Source organism: Oryzias melastigma, linkage group LG24 (assembly GCF_002922805.2).
Source record: "Oryzias melastigma strain HK-1 linkage group LG24, ASM292280v2, whole genome shotgun sequence".
Classification (NCBI taxonomy): Eukaryota; Metazoa; Chordata; class Actinopteri; order Beloniformes; family Adrianichthyidae; genus Oryzias; species Oryzias melastigma.
The window spans coordinates 3,582,856-3,603,096 of record NC_050535.1 but is presented as its reverse complement, the minus strand read 5'-3'; the positions used below and the strand labels follow the sequence as shown (position 1 = coordinate 3,603,096).

The window sequence follows — 20,241 nt, the reverse complement described above, 5'->3', positions numbered from 1 at the left end:
TCTTAGCTGGCAACCAGCCTCAGCGTTTTCAGCTATCAATTTCAGCATCATCGTCACCAGCATCTTCTGCCGCCAAATTCAGCTTACAGAATTCCCATTAGCATCATTGCAAGTAATGCTAGCGTGAATATGTCTAGTTTTTAGTTAGTTTAAAGCTAATGATGGTTAAGACGTGTGTTTTACATCCAATACATGCATGACCTGATTAGTCGACTAATGGAACAAAATAACCGGTGATTAGTCGACTACTAAAATAATCGTTTGTGGCAGCATTAGTGACGACCATCTCATGTGAGAAGCTAATGAAGTACACACCCAGATACCGACATTAACAGAAACCTCCACGCCTGTGTGTCTGGCACACCTCAGCAGCCGCAGAGCCAGAGCCTCTCCATTGAGAGCCATAAAGTAATGCCACTGTGATTATTGCGTATCTGTCTTTTTGCGTTAGGAGAGCGGTTTTGTGTGTCTGTCTGTGTCAGCAGTCATTAAGAGCTGGCAGTCGGTTTGCATTACTGAAGCTGACAGGCTTGTCTGGGTGGAATGGTTGCACAGTCCCAGAGCTCATTGTTATGAAACCCACTGCCTGGTAGGAAAGGTGTGTGCACACCTGTGCTTGTGTATGTGCTTGCTTTCCAGCACCAGCATGCCAATGTAAGTTGGCACAATCTGCCTCTCAAAAAAAGTTTTTTTTTTCCCCGTGTCCACCCTGATGTTTGCCCACACATTTTCTGCTGTTTTCACCTCTGCTTTTCTCACAACATTCATAATATGCAGATTTAAAAATGAGCCCAACTGATTCTCTGGTGCAATGCAGACTTTTTAAGAGCAGGATAACAAAGACTTTCATTTCTCTCTCTGTGCTGCTCTAACAGGCAATCTACCAGAGACCTGGATTAGTGAGAGATCCCCACCGCTGGTTAGCTGAGACAAAGGTATTTACATTCAATGACTTATGCTGTCCTCCTGTAGCTTTATCCTAATCCCCTGCATAATGTAAAACACACGAATGCTCGTCTTTTTCTTTCTAGAAAGCTGGCTTCTCGTTTGCTTTTTCTCTGATTACTGACCAGCTGGTTGCACAGATCTGCCTCTGTGCTTGTTTAGAAACACAAACTGCGATACGTCACTTTAAATCAACAGGAACATCATGGCACGAAAACCATCGCTTCATCACGTCAGCATCCGAGTCCCTCGCCATGACGTCCACAGCACGCTTAGACATTTTGATTAATCTGAGGTGGAGCTTCATTTCATCTACAGAGAACCCCAACAGATTAGCAGCTCTTCATGATTCACAGAGTCGGTGTCATGGATTTATCATTCATCGAGTTAAAACAAAAGCACAACATCTGTGAGGAAAGGTCTGCTACAAAAGGCTGGAAAATCCACAGAGTGGAACCTGATCTCTTAGAAGACTTGATTATCATTTATACCTGACCGGACTTGATTAGTACTCAGTTGTACTTCAAAGTATGGTGGTGTATTGCATTCAATTAAAAAAAAAACTGTGTTTTTCCAAGAGTTTTTTTTTTTTTCAAATAATTTTTTTTCCTTTTTTTTTTTCCAATATTACCTTTTTTTGTAGTTTTAGAAATATTTTTTTCAAAAATGTTTTAGGTTTTCAAGTCATTTTTTATTTATTTATTTTTTTCTAGAAAATACTTTTTTAAATATTTCTTGTTGCTTTATTAGATTTTTCTAGTGTTTTTAAAAAAATCTTTAAAATTTGATTTTTTTTTGTTTTTTAAAATTATTTTTTGTGGTTTAAGAATTAATTACTTTGTGTTTTAAAATAAAAAAATCGTACCCCTTTTTGTTTATCGAAATACTTTTTTGTGGTTAAATAGATACATTTTGTGGTATTTAAAAAAATTTTTTCAATTTCGATTCTTTTTTTTTTTTTAAATACAAGAAATATATTTTTTAATACTTTTTTGAGGTTTTTGAAATACTTTTGTTCTGGTGTGTTTGGAAAACACTTTTTCCAGCTGTTTTTAGAAATATATATATATAATTTTTCAATTTTGGGGGGTGGTTTTTGTTTTTTCAAAATATTTTTAAGTGGTTTGTTTTCCCCAAATGTTTTTGTTGTTTTCAAATTTTTTGGGGGGACGTTTTTTTTAGAAAATTTTTGTCAGAGATAATGTAAGAACTGCTAACTTTTTAGTAAAAGAAAATAGCATGAAAAACAAACAAAGGAATTCTTGAAAGCACTAAAAATTGTAAGTAAATATTTAAAAAAATCAAAAAATGTTTAAATGACAAATGTTTTATTTTTCAAAAATCAAACTTGAAAAACATCTTATTAAACTTCTCATTGAACATTTTGGAATTCATTTCCTGCATCACAACAAACAAAAATTAACTTTTTATAAATAACACAGACCCCTTGTCCTTATGGCTTCTGGTTAGATTCTAAGTGCAGATTAACTTGTTTTTTGCTTGTATTTGTAGATCTTAAATTACATTGGAAAAATATTTTAGAAACATGGCAGAAAATTTCAAAAAAACTCTTAAAATGATCTTGAAAAACACTTTTTTTTTATTGAATGCAACACACTTCTATAGTAAAGTACATGCTGAGTCATCCGTTCAGCCATTACATGCTCTGAGGAGACCCTTTATTATTTGTAGTTTCCAAATATCTTCACTTCCCATGTTTATTTTCGTTCTGGCCTTTTCACCGTAAACAAGTTGAACTTTATCTGAACAAACAAATGTAGTTTAGTCCTCAAGGATCGAACAATCTGATCCAGAAAGTTATCAATCATTCATCTGTTGTGTTCAATGGTAACCTATCCTCTCAATTTTAATTTTTTTATTTTTTTTGCTTAACCAACCAGACAAAGCTGCGCTGGCTGTGTGAAGAGGTGCGAGAGCACGACGCCAAAGCCCAGCGCTGGAGGAAGCAGCACCAGCAGACCAAAGATCAGCTGAAAGCCCTGCGGCAGAGCCGGGACGCGGAACAGGCCGTTCTCCTGCAGCGCCTGCACCAGCAGGAGAAGCTGCTGGAGGCGTTCAGCGCCGAGAAGAAAGGTGATGTTCTATCAGAAAGACACGGAGAAGTTTCTTCACGTACAGCCTGTCGTCTTCAACCACATAGGGTCACATTAGGAACATCACAGTCCCATCTGGTGTCTGTTTACCACCATAAAGATTTACCAAAGTGACCAAATCCATCAATCAGAATTTAAAAGTTTTGATCAAAAATAATTCTTCAATATGTTTCTTTTTCCAAGGATGAGTTTTGACTTTTAGAAAATCATATGTGAGTCTGTTTGATTTGAACTGGTTAGCCACTCTAGCTTCCACTTAAAGGGAAAAGCACTTTATCAGTAAATGTTATTTGTGTGTAAGACGCCGGATGTTTATTATCCTTCAAAGCTGGTCCTGTGCTCCTCTTAGCTCCTCTAAAATGATTCTGCACTGCACGCATAGATAACAGAGGGACTGGTTTTCCAGAAGCTTCCACAGCTTTCATGCTCCGATAGGACGGAGTGTGAGTCAGCAAAGATAGCAGAAGGTTACTATTACTGTCTCTGCTGCTGCTCTTAAAGTTCAATGTGGACTTGAAGGTAAGATACTCTGAAAGTTTCGTTCCTCTGGAGGAAACGGCATTCGGGTTCAGTATGGCCACGAATCCTTAAAAGTCTTGAAAGCCTAAAATAAGTCCTTAAAAAATGTCTTAAATTCTGTTGAATTGATGTTACTTTTTTTCTTATAAATACAATGTCACAAATAAAAGATTTCCTGGTTGAAAATCATTTAATCTCAGCCAGCTAATTAGCTAATGGTGTTCGGTGGGGCAAAATGGGAAATTCGTAGAGAAATGTCTGGAATTACTCTTAGTAGTTAAAGACCCGCTTCAATAAAAATAATCTTTTTAACATGATTTTGTTGCATTTTTTTAATAATGTGTTTGTGAGCATGTGAAAACCAGATGCTTGAAAATGCTCAGACTGAGGAAACAGCGACTGAAATGGGCGTGCTAAAGTCTACCTTTTCTGCATCCACTTGCAGACAAATTGATCCATTAGCGTCTGAATTTTCCCCATCTGAGGTCTCGTCTGGCTCCAAACTGTACTTCTGGTTAGCTCGTAAATTACCGTTTTGCTACGCTAATGTTAGCTTGGGGTTCTGAGAAGCTGTAAACTAGTGCGAGACCGTGTAAACAAAGGCTCAATGGGATTTTGGCGGAGCTAACTTCAGCGCCAACAGCCCCGCCCACAACCCAAAATCGCTTTTCTTATGAGTTGCAGAAAGTATGTCCTAAAAACTGAAACAGACGTTTTGATTTTAGCTAAAAGAAAAAGAGAGAGACCTGTTTGCAGGTAAGATGGAGACCAAACATTGATCTCATTAACCGGAAGTGGAAATGTTGCTACTGTAGCTGGAAGCTAAATTTGCACATCTATACTTGAAGTTTCCTAACCCAAACCGTAATCCGGTTCTGGAGTTTTTCTAAGAGAGCGGAAACTTTGTTCGAACTCCGGTCAAGGACTTCAGGTTATTGATGCTCAGGCGCCATCTTGGGGCCATGTTGTTTTCTGCAGGCAGATCCTCAGAAAAAAACTGCATAATCATTATTAAAAAACCACTGTGAACGATTTTATAATAGAAAAAAATATAGTTGGAGTTGGACATGAAAAGGGTTTCTAGAATCCCAAGAAGCAAACTGCACAGTTTGCCAACATTTTTGGTACAAATCACAAAAATCTCGTGTGGAGATCAAGAAATAGGAAACTTTTCCTTCTTGTTTCATTTCTTTGTACATTTGGTGTTAATTTGATCCTTAAGTGTTCTTAAAAAGGTCTTAGAAATTCTTAAATTTAACTTGTGATCTGTTTGTTTGAGTTGTTGAATTACAAAATGTAATAGTTGTTTACAAAAAGGATCTCCTACCAGAAAACACAGAATACGATAACACTAAATAAGGAACAAAGTCTTCATAAGATCCCCCAAAATGATCTTAATACACTGCAGCATAATTGTATTGATTAGTCAATTTAAAATGTTCAATTCTTCAACTATTGACTGTATATGAGAGCTGGACCGAGTGAAGGGGAAGCCTCTCATCAAAAAAAGTTTACTTTCGGCTCAATCAAATTTAAGAGACCATTTTATTGCAGAATATTGACGCAGATATGTTGGATCCAGATGTCATCAGTAATCTGATTGGTCCAATCAACGTTTTTATGGCAACCACTCTCACCAGGTGTTCTCATGTGTGAGCTTGTTGGAAAGCGGGATGAGATATATGTGATTGGTCCATTAATAACTTGAATAACTTGCATTACAGAAAAAAAATATATAATGAAAAAGTCTTGAGGATTATTAAGAACGTGTTATGAAAAAAGCATCAGAGCTAAAATGGTTATTCTGACAAACAGAATGTCTGAGTAACAGCTGTTTATATCTCAACAGAAGTCTATGGGATTTTGGCTTTTTGGAGCCAGTGAGTACTTCCTGTTTGAAATTTGAAGGGGCCAATGAATCCAGTTCTCATATACAGTCAACGGTAGCAACCATCAACACCAGGATCTACAGTTTAGATCTTTTTAGGGTTTTATTTGCCACATTTTGTAAACTGTACAATCAAATGGTTTTCTTAAAAATGTCTCTTCCACAAACAGTCAAACCTCTTCAAGTTTTTAGAATAAAATATGATGAGTTAGATATGTACAAATTCCTAATTTGTGTTTATATCTGTTTAGATTTGATGTTTGTCCTCTCAAAAGTAGACAAATCAAAGTGAAGCTTTGGCCCCGTTGTGTTGGGGTCACATTCCCGTTTGAGGCTGATGACAGACGCCGTCGTCAGCCACACATCATTATTTTTAAAGCTAACAGGCATCAGCAAACATGAAAGCTGAAATCTAAAGTCAGGTTTTTGTTTCAGAGCTGCTGGAAAAGAGTCGGAGGAAGGAAGACGAAGCGAGAAGTCTGCAGGTCAGCGCCGTCTCTTTATTAAGAGGGCTTCAGTCCTGTCTTACTGTATCCGTTTGCTGCTCTGCTTTTATGCCTGCTCACTTAATTTCCCTTTTTAGGAGACAAATCGTGTTTGTCTCTAACTGTTTTTTATTTAAATTGTTTGTGGAGCTGGATTCTGTGCCCCCGACATTACCGAGCAGTAATGGGCTGACAGACTCTTCCTGCCTCGCTTGGAAAAGTATCTAATTACTGCAGACGTGGAGTCTTGGTTTGTCTCAAAGCCTCGTAAGGCCAGGCGTCTGTATTTGAATGCAGCTGCACTTGGCAGGCCACCCACACACCTTTCCTGGTGTGGACCGGCCGTCTCACACACACACTTTGTTTCTGCATCAAACGGCAAAAGCAGCCGGCGCTCACAAATAAACCTCTCGACGAGAGTCCACAAATGATCTAATCTCTCCAAACGGTGCGCGGTTTTGATCTGCGGCCGCGCGATAGCATGCGTCAAAGCCGGCTGGCCCTCTGAGACGCTGCCCAGCTTTTAGCCGGTAAAGACGCGAACGGGGGACGGAAAACGAGTTAAAGAGAAGCGAGGGATGAACCGTCAGCGTTTCACACGCCGGGGGAAAGAGGCAGGCGGCGGGAGGGACGAGCAGGTGTGCGTTTTGAGTGGCAGATGAGAGGCGAAGCATCGCTGGAGAGGGAACATCAGTCAGACGCTGGCTCAGCCACAAGAGTATTTAGTCTTTGTGAGCATCGCTCTGCATGATAACAAGCAGACTTTTTTCCTTTGCTATATATGTGGTTTTGACTCAAACCTGAAGTGAGTCTGTCATTGATCTTTATGCTTTCATATACATGTGATGTCATGTTTTTGTGTTTTGATGTTGTCTTTAGGATCGAGTTTGGCATCTGGAGAAGGTAAGACTTCTGTTTAGGGAAAAAAATACTTTTTAAATTGTTTTTCATTAAAAAAAAAAAAAACAGTCTCAAGTCAAAATTAGACACTTTTTTTTTCCCCAGCATGACTTGATTTCATTATGAAGCCTCACTCTGCCTATAGTCCGGTTTATCCTCCCAGGTGCTCCGTACCCGTTTCGTTGGCTTCAAATTTCTACCAGACGCTGCAGCCAAGCCGGAGCATTTTTTAGAAAATTTTGAGCTTTTACTGTAACAACTCAAACCAGAAATCATGCCAGCGAGTGTAAAGTACATCAGGTACATTTTTCAAAATAAAACCTATTTTCTGCCGTACTCGTTGTTTTCACCGTATTGTAAACATATGTCACCGTGACAACCAACTACTTGTTACACAATACGTGTAACACAGTCTCAGTCATAAGACAAAAGTATTAATACAAGTTCCAAGCTTAGGTGTTTCACCTATTGGACTACGAGTCCGGAATAAAGCCTATCTATCTATCTATCTTACCCACTGTATGAGAACAGGTCACGCAATAAAAGAAATATTTTTTTCTCTGCTACATTTTTTTACATGTTAATCCTATTAATTTTTTCTGTAATGCAAGATGTTCAAGTTATAAATTGGCCAATCAGATGCTTCAATGAAAGTAGGTGGAGCCTGCTGGCCCCCATGCCCAAGTTTAATACGTCTGATGTAATTTGTGCAGACTGACTCATTAATTATTGACGATTTCTGCTTTCAACATGGCGGCGTCATGAAAAAAGTGGTGACTAAATTGACTTCCTTTTGTTGGTGCTGGTCTATAAGTCCAAAAATACTGTACTTGGAGTACAATTCCAAGATGATATAAGTCCAAGAAATACAGTATGTGGACTATTAGTCCAAGAAATACTGTACTTGGATTATAAGTCCAAAACTATAAGTCAAGAAATAGTAGAACGCATAGTAAATAAGAAAAAGTATGAATGAAGGTTGCTTTTAGCGGTACTTTCATGTCTCCTTAACCCAGTTTGATTCCTTCCTGTCCCGTTTTAGTCTTCGGAAGGAAAAAATAATAATGTCTTAATGCAAATAAGAAAAAAATAAAGTTCAGGTGTTGAACAACCAAATTATCCTCCAAGTTTGTTTTGGACGGTGCTCCTTCTTTTGCATTGCTGCCTGTAGTAAATACTGAGACCAACCCCTACAGTGCCCTCTAGTGGAAACAACTGCTTAAGGGCTATCAGTTCTAAGTGGGAAAAAATTATAGTAATTTTTTTCACATGTAATTTGTAAAATTGGCCCAGCTATGCAAAAAACACCTGTCATCCAAAAAATATGGTATGTGTGTTGATGACATCATTTCTCTCGGTCCAGTCTCTCATGTATAGTCATTGGTCAAAACACATTTTTCTCCATCACAGCATGTTTAACACCAAGAACTGAGCTTTATTGACAGTAATTGATCTCCTGCTCTTCAGTATTTATACCCACCACTGTTCTTAATCAACCATTAGGCTTTGACCATCATTGAACTGAGAAGTTAGGAGTTGAGCACTTTGTGTCCAAAAAAGAAAGAAAAACAACCACTTTAATGTAATGCGTTGACCTTAAATTAACCAGAAATGAAAAATACTTAATATCACCTCCAGTTCACACTTTTTTCTGCTTGCTGCTCCTACTTAGTGGAGGGAGGCAGTGACCCGTGTTCACTTATCCATTTGACTAGTGTGTCCGTGTGGCTCACAGCGCCGCAGCCAGTGGGATGCCTCCTAACAGCCAGCTCCGTTCATGCCTAAACGCTTCATCTGAATAAAAACAGCAAGGCTATTAAAACGCTCCGCTGCTGAAGTCGCTCTGTGATTAAAGGTTATGCTGAGTGTTTCAGAACACACGTGGCATCATCTCTGTGTTGTCAGAAAAATCCCATTACCCAGAGAAGACGGCACATTTCACGGAATATGTCGTTTAAAGAGCAGCAGGAGCTAGTTTGGAGATCACAGCGATGCGTCGAAGAAACGCTGATATAAAATGACTTTCAGGTGCTAAAAAGGTAACTACATTTTAAGTATTATCACTCTCTAAACAGCCAAAGCAATCAAACAAATGTCATCTAAGGGACTTTTGAAAGTAGACTTCTTTTACCCTCAAATGTTTAGGATTTTTCATGTAAAAGGAGATGAGATCAAGTTGAGCTAATGTCACATCATCACATGGTCAATAGGAAAAACAGGTTCTTATGTTCTATAAAAAATAAAAATATTTTTGGTTCATTTGGTCATGGAATCATGGAACACACGACACAAAAATACATTTTTAGTTTTTAAACTTTTAGCTACTTTTAATGCTTTTTTAGCGAAAAATAAAATAAAAAAAATAATTAAATTTTTTTTTAACCCCAAAAATAAAAATGATGTGGAATATAGCAGTAACCAAGTGGACCACAGAACACATTCTGATGTTTTTTCTGTTATATTAATGTCTTGTGGGTTCTTATGGGTAAAATACAGTACTACTAAATTGAGTTTTACTAAAGGCTGCGCACATATTTTTAGTGTCCAAGACTGGATTTTGTCTTTGGCCTCATGCATTTAAAGTTAAAGTCACAACAGCTATCTAGGTGTGTGAACGGGTTCTTCTTGATTCATCCCCTGGTAGAGTCGTGAGGCACAGAAACGGCCGCACCGCGGGATCATTTGGTGGTTTAACTCTAACCGTAACCCCTTCCTTCGGGTTTGTGTGGCCAAGGAAAAAGTTCAGCACTGGCCGCACGTATTTTGAAAATTACATACGAATACACTTACTTTAATAAAACTCATTCAAAGTATAATTTCAGTACCAAAGCAATGAAAACATTTTGTGGTAGAATTCTTATGTATGTATTCAAAATTAAATGCCAGTGCTCTATTGGACAGCTTTAACAATTAAATTTTCTTCGGTCAATTCAATTTCAATTCAAGTTCATTTTATTTATCTAGCCCAATATCACGCAAGAGCACAGACAACCCTCCCGGAATCTGAAATCTATCCCGCTCCCCCAGAGGGGAGTGGGAAAGAGGGACAACACATGAATCACACTGCACCAATCAAAATTACACTTCTTTGTCACTTGAATCTATGTTGGTTTCATTGTAGCGCTGCAGTTTTTAACAAATTAAGAAGATATTACCACCGAAAAATGTCTCATTTGGCAAAGTTTAATTAGTTGTCTTGAGTGGATTCATACAGATCAAATGAAATTATTAGATGGATATGTAGGACTTCATTTGTCATTGTCACTGAAACTGTTTAAAAAAGTTCAACATTTATGCATTAAAACAATAATTTATATAAAATTTACGAATACTACAAAATATTACAACATTAAACTCATTCAGGATTCAAGAATTCGTCATGTAACACCTTTCCTACCAACTATTTTGCTTTTACGTGGACTTATATTATTTTATGTAAAATAGATCAGTGGATTCAGATAAAGTAGGGTCTTTAGGATTTTTATTATGTTATTGCACCTAAACTGTTTTCCTAAAAAGGAATCTATCTATCTTTGCAATAGAATTGTTATTTCTACATTTATTTTTATCGCAACAACTGTGACAGGGAAATAGAAGAGAAAAGCTCAAACGTCTTTTTTGACATCTGCTTTGCTAAAGATGTCAGGCGACCTTACAAAATAAAAGATGCCCTTAACTAACAAACGGGGCCAAAATAATTACTGTTTAAAACCTTTAAGCATAAATGAATTCACGTTAAAATATTTACTTTTTGGCTTTAATGTGGTACAGACAATTATGTGAAGATGAATGACTTCTTTTGGGTGATTGTATTCATAACGCTAACTTTTATTTCACAAATTCTGCCGGGGTGTGAAAACAAATTAGCACGACTGTATGTTAATGCTTTTTATCATTCGGTTTCCAAAGACAGAACACAATTTTTATGCAAAGTGTAAGACTCGGCGCTCCGTCATGGAGGAGGACATTAATAATGGAGAGCGGCGCGTGGATCAGTTTTCGCTGTAGGCCCCGTTCCTCTGTACGTGCCGTCATCATCTGTGCAAATATAAAGGTGTCAGTCGGCTCTTCAGAGCCTGCAGACATCTGATCCAGCTGTGCGGCTGTCATAAACCATCATGGGTTCACATCGGCTTAAAAGGACGAAGAGCAACGTCTCGTTTCTCTGCACTTCATTGATTTTTTTTCCCTTGTTTTGCTTCTCAGTATTTCATAGTTTTAAAAGGAGAAATGCTGACGTAGAAGTGCGAGGACTGAACTGCAGGATAACCTTTAATATTTACCCATAATGCAAATGCTAACATTCAGTTTGATTTGATGCCCTTGACTTCCTTTAGATCTTTTTCTGGTTTGATCACATATCAGTTTGTGCACTACAAAAACAATTCATGAATCTTCAAATATGTTTTTATTTTTACGGATTTTATTCTTGTGATTTTCAGCAAACCAGAGTAAACCCGGATCATCTGGAGTCTCTCCAGGAGGACAGCTTTCTGATTGAACGTTTCAAAGACTTGGAGGTGGGTTCATAGTAAGTTTGTTTCGATCAAATTGGAAATTGGGCCCAATCACGTAGTTTCAAATATTCGTTCTCTAGCGTGGGGGTGGGCGGCCCCTGTCATGCCTTTTTCCTGGCCCTCTCGTGGGGCGGGTGGGTGGTTGCCTGGAGCATGGGGCAAGTCTCCCTTGGAGGGCCCTGGCTTGTGCCTAGGGTTGGGGTGGGTGGATGCTCAGAACTCCTTGGTGGTGATTGGCTTTGTGGAAGTTGGGCGCGGTAGGTTGACCATTCTTCTGGCTGTGCTGGGGCTTGCGCTCTTTGTTATTCTGTGCCTCCCTAGTCTCTGGCACTGGGGTGGGGTCCCACGCGCGCCCCCTGATGCGGAGGGGATCCTACTCTTCTGGCTGGGCTGTAGCCTGCACCCTCTGTATTCCTGTGCTTCCCTGTTCTCTGACATTGGGATGGAGTCCTGCCCTGGGCCCCCTGGCGTTGGAGTTATGGTCTATTCTTCTGGCTGGGCTGATGCCTGCACTCTTTGTGGTTCTATGCTTCCCTACTCTCTGGTATTGGGGGTTGGACTCCACACAATGCCCCCTGGCGCTGCTGGGTGGGGCTATTCTTCTGACTGGGCTGGAACTTGTGCCTCCCTGCTCTCTGGCATTTCGGGTAGGGTCCCTCGCTGGGCCCCGTTGCGCAGTAGGGAGGGTATTCTTCTGGCTGGGGTGGGGCCTGCACTCTTTTGTGATTCTGTGCCTCCCCTCTCTCTGGCATTAGTGGCCCCTGTGGTTGCACTGCTGGCCCTGATCTGGGCGGCCGACGTGATTACCCGGCGGGCGGATTTCGGGGGGTCCTAGCTACCGCTGCTATCTGCATATCATGAACAGATCACGATTGCTGTAAAGCGCAGCAGAATACAACAGTAGTTTGGTAAAGTTAGCGTGATGTTTATTGATTTTGACTTCCTCCTACTCTTTTAATGAATGTTTTAAACTGACAGAAAGGGTTTCTTTTGGTTTGTCTAATGACCTACAAAGACAAGAACCAGGTTAAAAAAATTAAATTAGGGGACAATCTGGATCTGTTTATTTAATTTGTTTATTTCTTAACGTGTTGCAAAAGTATCAGATTGGTGGTTCACTTTTGGCTTATCCCTTACGGGGTCGCCTCAGCGTACCAGCACCCACTGTTTCGCATCAGTGATTTGGCAGAGTTTTTACGCCGGATGCCCTTCCTGACACAACCCTGTACTTGAGGGGCACAGGGACCCAGTTAGGCAGCAGCGTCAAGGGTCACCCAGCCGCTGTTGCAAAAGTATCAGATTGAGTCTTGGTATTTGTTTGGTTGCACCCTGATAGACATTTGTGTTCAGGCGTCGCCGCAGAAGGAGCTCGTGGAGAAGCGCTACTCCAAACACAGCGAGGTGGTCCGGGATCTCCAGGAGCAGCTCGACGAGTCCAAGCGCCGAATGCAGGAGTACAAAGTACGAGGCCAACACACTCATGAAGGAGCGTTTCTAAAACCTGACAAGAAGCTGTTCTTCCAGACAGCAGCCCACTTTTCTGTTACCTCTAATAATTGCTCTGCTTGTTTAAACGGCCGCGGCTCAGATAAGGCGAGTCTGACTTTGAAAGCCATTTATGAGTCGAGCTCACCCACACAGTTGCCAGTGTGCACCGCACCTCATTTGCAACTTGTATGAATAAATGAATAATTTCATGTGGGGTAATGTATCATAGATGGCCAGAGAGAGAACAAGTGTGAGCTCAAACAACACTTGAATATTACCAGACTGTTAATTGATGTAAAGCAATTATGTTCTTTGCTATAAAGCAGCCAAGGGAACCATTAAGACGTCAACTTTGACGGCTGATTGCCATCGGCGCTGTGCAACCTCGACGGAACAGTCACAGAGTCACTTTTCACTCTTTTAGATGAGCCTGGTGGTTTGTCGAGTCACTCTATGATGAAGCATGAGTTGCATCAACTCAACAGCTGTTGGCTATTTGAGGTTCCTGTAAGAGGAACAGCGATGAAAAGAGTTTCTGTCAATGTTTCAGGAAATTTGACAACTGTTGGAAAGGTCACTGGAATTTATTCTCTTAAATTCCAACTCTGATCATATTTTGATGTATTTTCAAAGCGTTCCCATCATTTTTTTTTAGCTATGATGATGGTATTTTTGGGTAAAATCAATTTCTATGACATAGTTTCTGCAGAGCAGCAGGAGTTTATTAAACTGCCTTTACAGTGATTGCTCTCCCGTTTGGTTGCCGCAATCGGTCTTGCCCCAGCAGCAGCTGAGTCGGACTCCTTTAACCCAGTGGCCTCTGAAAGGGAACCAGCCAACACATTCTCATTCACAACTTGTCGTACGTGGACGGATGGTTCTGGCCCGCTCTGCGTCACTTTTTGACGTTTGGGTGTCCCCAACTCATCATTTTTTGACGTGTTGGCTGTTCCTATTAAATCAGAGGAGCTCGCAGTCATGCTATAGAGGAGCTAGCTAGCATGCTACAGGAGATCTCACTAGCACACTACACTGTTCACCAGCCGGCTGGCTAGCATAGCGAGTTAACCTACTGAATCTTCATTTAAGCCAAACACATGCGGGACCACCACGGAAACTGTGGACAAACCCAATTGAGGTCCACATTTTCTGCCAATTTTAAACCACATGGGGCCCACTTGGCTTTGCTGGCTGGGCAGCTTCACGTCTGTTATCCTGCATGGTATTGGTCCTAATGGTTGAGGCGAGAAATGTTTGAGCTTTCCAGCTGTACGGTTTTGATTCAAATTCCAGCTCAGACAAGGAAAACAAAGACGTTCATGGATCTAATTGTCTGCAAGTGAATGCACCAAAAAGGGGCGGAGCAGGAAGCCCAGCGTATTTTCTACGTCACAAATACCCTCTTTTTCTAAAACGCCATTTTATTTGCTCCCAAATTCACGACAATTTAAATAAAAAATAATTACAAATTCTATTTTGAGCTTAATTTTATTTATATATGTCCTCCAATATCAATAAAAACACCAAATATTTATTTTTTAATGATCAGAGTGGGTCTTTAAACTTTCCATGAAGTAAACACACAGATGAGAGAAAGAATGAGTGGAACTGCAGAGGTTTGCATTCTTTCTATTCCTTTATTACTTAAAAAAATTGTAGAAAAATGATTTCCAGCTGTGTCCAATCTGCTGTCTTATAATGATTAAGCAGAAAATGTGGAATTCCAGAGTTACTTTTTTTGTTGTTTTTTTTTTTTTTAATTTATTTTTTTATTTTGAAGGAAGAGAAGTTGGACGCCACCTCCAGGAGCTTGAGACTGGCCGCTCTGTCCTCCTCCATCAAAACGGCCAGATCCGACTCTCATTAGGAGCCGGATTTTCCTGCATTTATCTCATCTCCAGCGTGAGGAGGCGAGGGCAGCCGCCACGCAGCGACGGTAAACCAACTCCAGCTGTGAGCCCGGGCAGCGCTGACTTCACGCAGCGGGCTTTTACATTCTGCATAAGAGCGTCTCGTTAGCTCATTTATCACCATAACGTTATAAAAAAAGGAGAAGGCTTTTGCTGTAGCAGCTTCTTTAAAACAGGGACAGATCAGAGGAGCTTTACTTGTTTACTTGTCAATGACCTCAGGCGCAGAACCGACCCGATCCCTCCAAAACCGACTCACCGCACACTGAAGGAGACCAAACTGTGACATTTTAACCTTATTTATAAGCACTTTTATCAAATGTAGTAGTTCCACTGTTCTATTTCAATGTGTCTGTGCTAAATTAACGGAAGGTGCCTTTTAAATGTGGATTTTTTATCTTTTAACTTTGACTATTAAAGTTATATTTTCGTCGAATGCAGTAAAAAGAAGCTAAAATGTTTTTTTTTATTAAACTTTATTAAAAAGAGCACTACAAATAAATATGCAACTGAACACTTTGTGATTGCATGTTTTATCATTCATGAACGTATGCATAATAATGAGCTTTTTTAACTTTCCAACACATGAATGCAAACAAAAAGTCTTCTTTTATTCATTCCATCATTTATTTTTTCATTTTTGTTCTCGTTAAAATATTTTCTAAATGAGAAAAAAACTCAGTTTTTATTAAAATAAGACTGCACATTTAATGTTTTGTATTGCGGATGAACAATGTAAAAAATCATGAAACATAATTAGGTCTAAAACCACTTTGGATGTCACTCCGCAGTCAACCCGCAGCTTAATAGAGTTTCAGAAAAGCGTGAGGAGAAGCAACAGCTTATATGTTAATCCTAAACATCACTTCTGCTCAACCCTTAAAAAAAATAAAAAATAAAATAAGCCCGGCGAGTATTAGCCCATCAGGAGACGGAGCCTTTAAGCCGTGCTTGTGTTTCACTCATGGCTGCTTTTGCTGCTGCTGGTATAAGTGCAGGCATCAGCTAATCTGATTTCTGTCTGTGGGGACTGTAAATGAGAACTGGACTTAGTGACTCCTCCCCCCTGGTGGTCTAAACAGGCTGGTTCCAAGAGGTTATTCTATTTGTCAGAATAACTATCATTGCTCTGATATCTTCTTTTATTTTATTTTCTCTAAGTTAATCAAGTTAGAAACTGGCCAATCAGATATCACAAGAAAAGTAGGCGGTGCCACTTTTGATTGACAGGTTTAGTGGTAATTGTTTGAAAAGAGTGGTTTCTATAGAAACGACGACTCGGACCAGTCTCTGCTTACTGACTGGCTCCAGCATGTCAATGTCTGTATCAGAAATGAAAGGGTGATGTCACATTTACTTGGTGCGGTCTTCATATACAGTCAATCAAACCGATTTACGCCACTTTTCATTTGCCATTCAATAGAGATCAAAGTTCAAACCCATTTTTAATTTTCACCACTTTTTCTGGGTTTAAAGTAAATACATTTGTGTGAATTTAATACAAATACTTTAATTTTTTTTATCTTTTTTTTGCATTTTGCTTACAAATTGAACATGCATTCACCTGCGTGAACCTGGACACTTTTATTTTGAAATTTACCACACAAACCGACTGTTTTGCAAAGCTACAACTCTGGATTTATTTGTTGATGAAGATTCTCATGAATCAGTCTGCAACCATAAACACTCGCTCAGAAGGGCAATTTGCTAATTATCCACCCTCCTCCTCCTCCTTCTTGCCCTTTCTACGCGTTTAGCTTCTCCAGCACCCCCCATTAAAACGACGGCATCATTATCAGGCTTCTGCTGCAGCAGGTGTGCTGGAACGGAGAGGAAGAGCAGAGTTTGATATGCAGAGCCTGTAGGTGGAAGTCGGAGCGGCTGTATAATAAACGGCTGCAGTTTGGATTCAGTGGAGTTTGGTTTGCTGATCCACAAACAAACAAAAATCAGAGTATATAAAACCGTTTGAGTAAATGTAATAATCTATAGATAATATTGTTTTTGAGCTGCATCCTCGTAGATGTGACACCATGAAGTCACTTGACTACTGTTGTAGCTTAGTCTGTATATAGAGAACTGGACTGAGCGACTCCTCCCTAACGTACATGCTAGTTTCTATTAATTCACTTTTTTTTTTTCTGTAGATATCTAAGTAAAAAACTGGCCAATAAGATGCCCTTATTAAAAGTGGGCGGTGCCTGCTGAACATTCAAAACATTTGATTGACAGATTTTGTGTAGCCCACTTCAAAGTGACAGGACTTCCAACAAGTTGATTTTTTTTAGTGTTGTTTCCATAGCAACAGTAGCTGCGTTTACATGGACGAAAGTAATCGGTGTTTTTCACATGTAGTACGTGTTGCAAAGATGTGCATTTTTGTGTTACCCACACGTGTCTTAAAGGGTCACCAAACACTAAATCAACTTTTTTGGGCTGTTTAGTTTTAAGGATTTATTTCTTATTTTCATCGAGACAGTAATAAACATGTCAAAAACATTTATTCTGATCAATTATATAATCAATTATTATAATCGGATACATTTTTTTCAGGAACACAGTTCCGCTCTAATCAAACTTTGATCAGATTAAAGACATTTTGCACTCGTACACGCATGTACCGACTTGGACCAATCATTGCTTACTGGTGACGTTTGGCTCCAACATGGTGGCGTCCGTATCGCTAAAGAATAGCCACTAAAATGACTTAGACTATGTCCAAATTCCTTCATGTAGGAGGAGGAGAATTTGGATTTGGCCTAAAATTACAAAATTGAGTATCCATGAAATTTCCCAGAAATCCTAGCGAAAATATGCATCAATACACAGGTGAATATAGACCATAATACATTGCGTTTTAACAATTTTTGTAAAAATAATGTAATTTTTTTAAGTTTTCATCCTCAGAACACAGTAGTCATAAATATACATCGTACAATGTTTGTATTGATTAGGATTTTACTTCCTTAAATCCGTGACGTCATACTTGCCATTTAAAAAAAAATGTGTCTGAATTGCTTTTAAAATTTAGATCGTTCTGCACTATATAGTTTTTAGTAGTTAGGTGGGAATTCAAACATGGATCTGGAGCAGGAAATTAGCAATTTCTGTGGATCCTGTTCTCCTATAAGTCAGTGGTTGTTGGTCGGCAGGATTGGGGGCCGGCCTTGAGGCCCTGGGGGGCAGATTTCACTCTGAGATACTTGAACGAGATTTTCATGGTGCCGCACACATGTTAACGTGTAGATGAGCGTCAGAAATGGGTTTGATGCCGCTTCATACAGACGTAGAACCAGCCAGAGCTGCTCTCTAGATGGCACTGTGTCCACTGGGCGGGAGCCGCTCTGCTGTTTGTTGTTTCTGTGATGGTCTGTAAAAGCTTTTTTTTTTTTTTTTTTTTTGTGGATGGAAGCAGCGATTTAAAGCCCAGATTAGCGCATTCATATCTTGGCAGTTAATTAGGGCTGAGGAGCTAACTGAAAGCTGGGCTGCTGAGTGATGGAGCGGAACAGGGGGAGGAAGAGGGCCCCATGCAGGGACGCACAAAAGTGAATTGAGTGTATTTTGCTAATTTGCACTTATTGGGGCATGAATATGAACCCACACAAGTGGAATTTCCTTCAAACTCCGGCTGGATCTGAGCTTCCATGCGGCGGATCTTTATGAGGTTTGTGTGCCCTTCAAAACGCTGGTCAGCAGACTCATATCTTACCTGTCAGGACTGATCAGCGTCACCTTCACAGACGCTTCAGTCTCATGAATCTTTACCGGTGGGGAGAAAAATCGGTTTCATAAGCATTTTTTTTTTAGCCTTTGTTTTCTGAAAGCTCAGAATGGGATTAAGCAATTCATTTGATGAGGTAAAATTTAACGACAGGTCAGCTGTCGGCGTTTTAATGCAGGAGGAGGCGACGCCGCTCCTCTGGAAAGCGTCGAATCCACAGGGAAAAAAAAAGCCATTTGGAAAAGCCATTAGTGAATGTAAATTGTTTTACTGTCAATTAAGATATGAATTATCCAGACAAAAATCAGCAGCAACCGATGTAATCTGCTAATTTGACTAAAAGGAAAAGTGCACATAACATCCAATCTATAAACTTTATCAGCCAATAAGCAGAGTGATGGTTAATACGGATGCATTTCCTCCGCTTGTTGGTGGATGTAGATCCTCACTGTTGAGGCGACTTCGTTCTTAAAAGGCCTTGAATCCATCAAGATCATGAAATGAATTTTAAAGAGGATTTTTCTGTTAAAGGGAACAATTCAGAGTTCCGTTAACATTTGAGTTTGTTCTCCAGGAGAGCTTCACTTTTAGATTCCTTACACTTTTATCTAACATAAATGACTAAAAACCTTAATGCTTTTTTAATAAAAAGGTTGATTTAATTAATTGTTTAATTTCACGCATTTTAATTAATGGAACCATTTCAGATATCAAGTAAAATATTGATTAGAAAATACATAAAAATTAACAAAAAGGATAGAAAATAATCATAAATTGACTTTTTTTGCAGTAAAGTCACGTTGATATAATGACTATCACATAAACTTTAATAGAGTTTGATTTGTTGCTTGATGAGAAGTGCAGAAACAAGTTTATTTAATCCTATGCCTATTTTTTTTTTAATTTAACATATTTTCTCATTTTTGCCATAATCTTCTTCTTATCAGATCAAGTGCAGGTTATTTATCAAGTATCCAAATGGAGTTTTTATTGATTATCTTTTTAAAATGAGGGAGGAAAAAACTACATTAGATTAACTGTAAATGTAAAAAAATTTCCAAATTGTTTTTTTGTTTTTTTTCTCAGATTTGTACCTGGAACCTTCACAATAAAAGCACAAAACTGCCTGTATAGAGCCAAATTACGGCTATAGATCATTTGAAACCCAAGTAAAGCAATTTGGAAAAAAAATATTGGTGTTTGGCCAAAAAGAATGTAAAATGTCCTTTTGGCTATTCTAAGATAAACGTAATTATTTTCAGCTTCAAATGTTCTGTTGTTTAGGTTTTAAAACTCAAAATTTCAATTTCAGAATTTTTAAATCTTTTAAATCTTCCAATTTTTTTTTTCTTTTTCATTTTTGAATCTAAAAATTTCAATTTCAAAACATTTGGCGCGGTTGTGACACATTGGGGCGGGGCTAACACGAAGGACCAATCAAAATCAATGAGGGCGGTAACTTCAGTCCTGTTGTATCCACTGACTCTGAGAACTGTGTTAATTAGCGTCAGAAAATGACTATAGTCTGTACTATCATAGTTTGAAGTTGTCCATAGACGGGTGTAAAGAGTTTCACCGCGTACAAACTGAGCGTCCAAAACGCTGTTCTAGCCCGTTCAAAGCGCCATCTTATTGAGTTAAAAACAGGCGTAGAAAATGTTGAAACTGAAAAAAAAGTTTTGAAATTGAAGTTTTGAAACCTAAAAAACAAAACATGTAAAGTTGAAAATAATGAAGTTTATTTTAAAGTT

The 20,241-nt window shown here is 39.0% G+C and overlaps 1 protein-coding gene across 4 annotated transcripts in view; it reads left to right on the top strand.

Moving 5' to 3' along the window:
- LOC112157917 (centrosomal protein of 128 kDa) overlaps positions 1 to 15,286 on the top strand; it is a 40,142-nt gene extending 24,856 nt beyond the window's left edge. For 3 of the 4 annotated variants that reach the window (XM_024291023.2, XM_024291024.2, XM_024291022.2), the window contains exons 18-24: positions 876 to 935; positions 2,847 to 3,039; positions 5,902 to 5,951; positions 6,831 to 6,854; positions 11,294 to 11,371; positions 12,719 to 12,829; positions 14,637 to 15,286. In XM_024291023.2, coding sequence (XP_024146791.1) covers positions 876 to 935; positions 2,847 to 3,039; positions 5,902 to 5,951; positions 6,831 to 6,854; positions 11,294 to 11,371; positions 12,719 to 12,829; positions 14,637 to 14,723 — 603 coding nt within the window. In that variant the 3' untranslated portion in view covers positions 14,724 to 15,286. The remainder of the gene's footprint in view (positions 1 to 875; positions 936 to 2,846; positions 3,040 to 5,901; positions 5,952 to 6,830; positions 6,855 to 11,293; positions 11,372 to 12,718; positions 12,830 to 14,636) is intronic. The other variant, XM_024291025.2, reaches the window with a different exon arrangement.
- Positions 15,287 to 20,241: the final 4,955 nt, after the last annotated feature.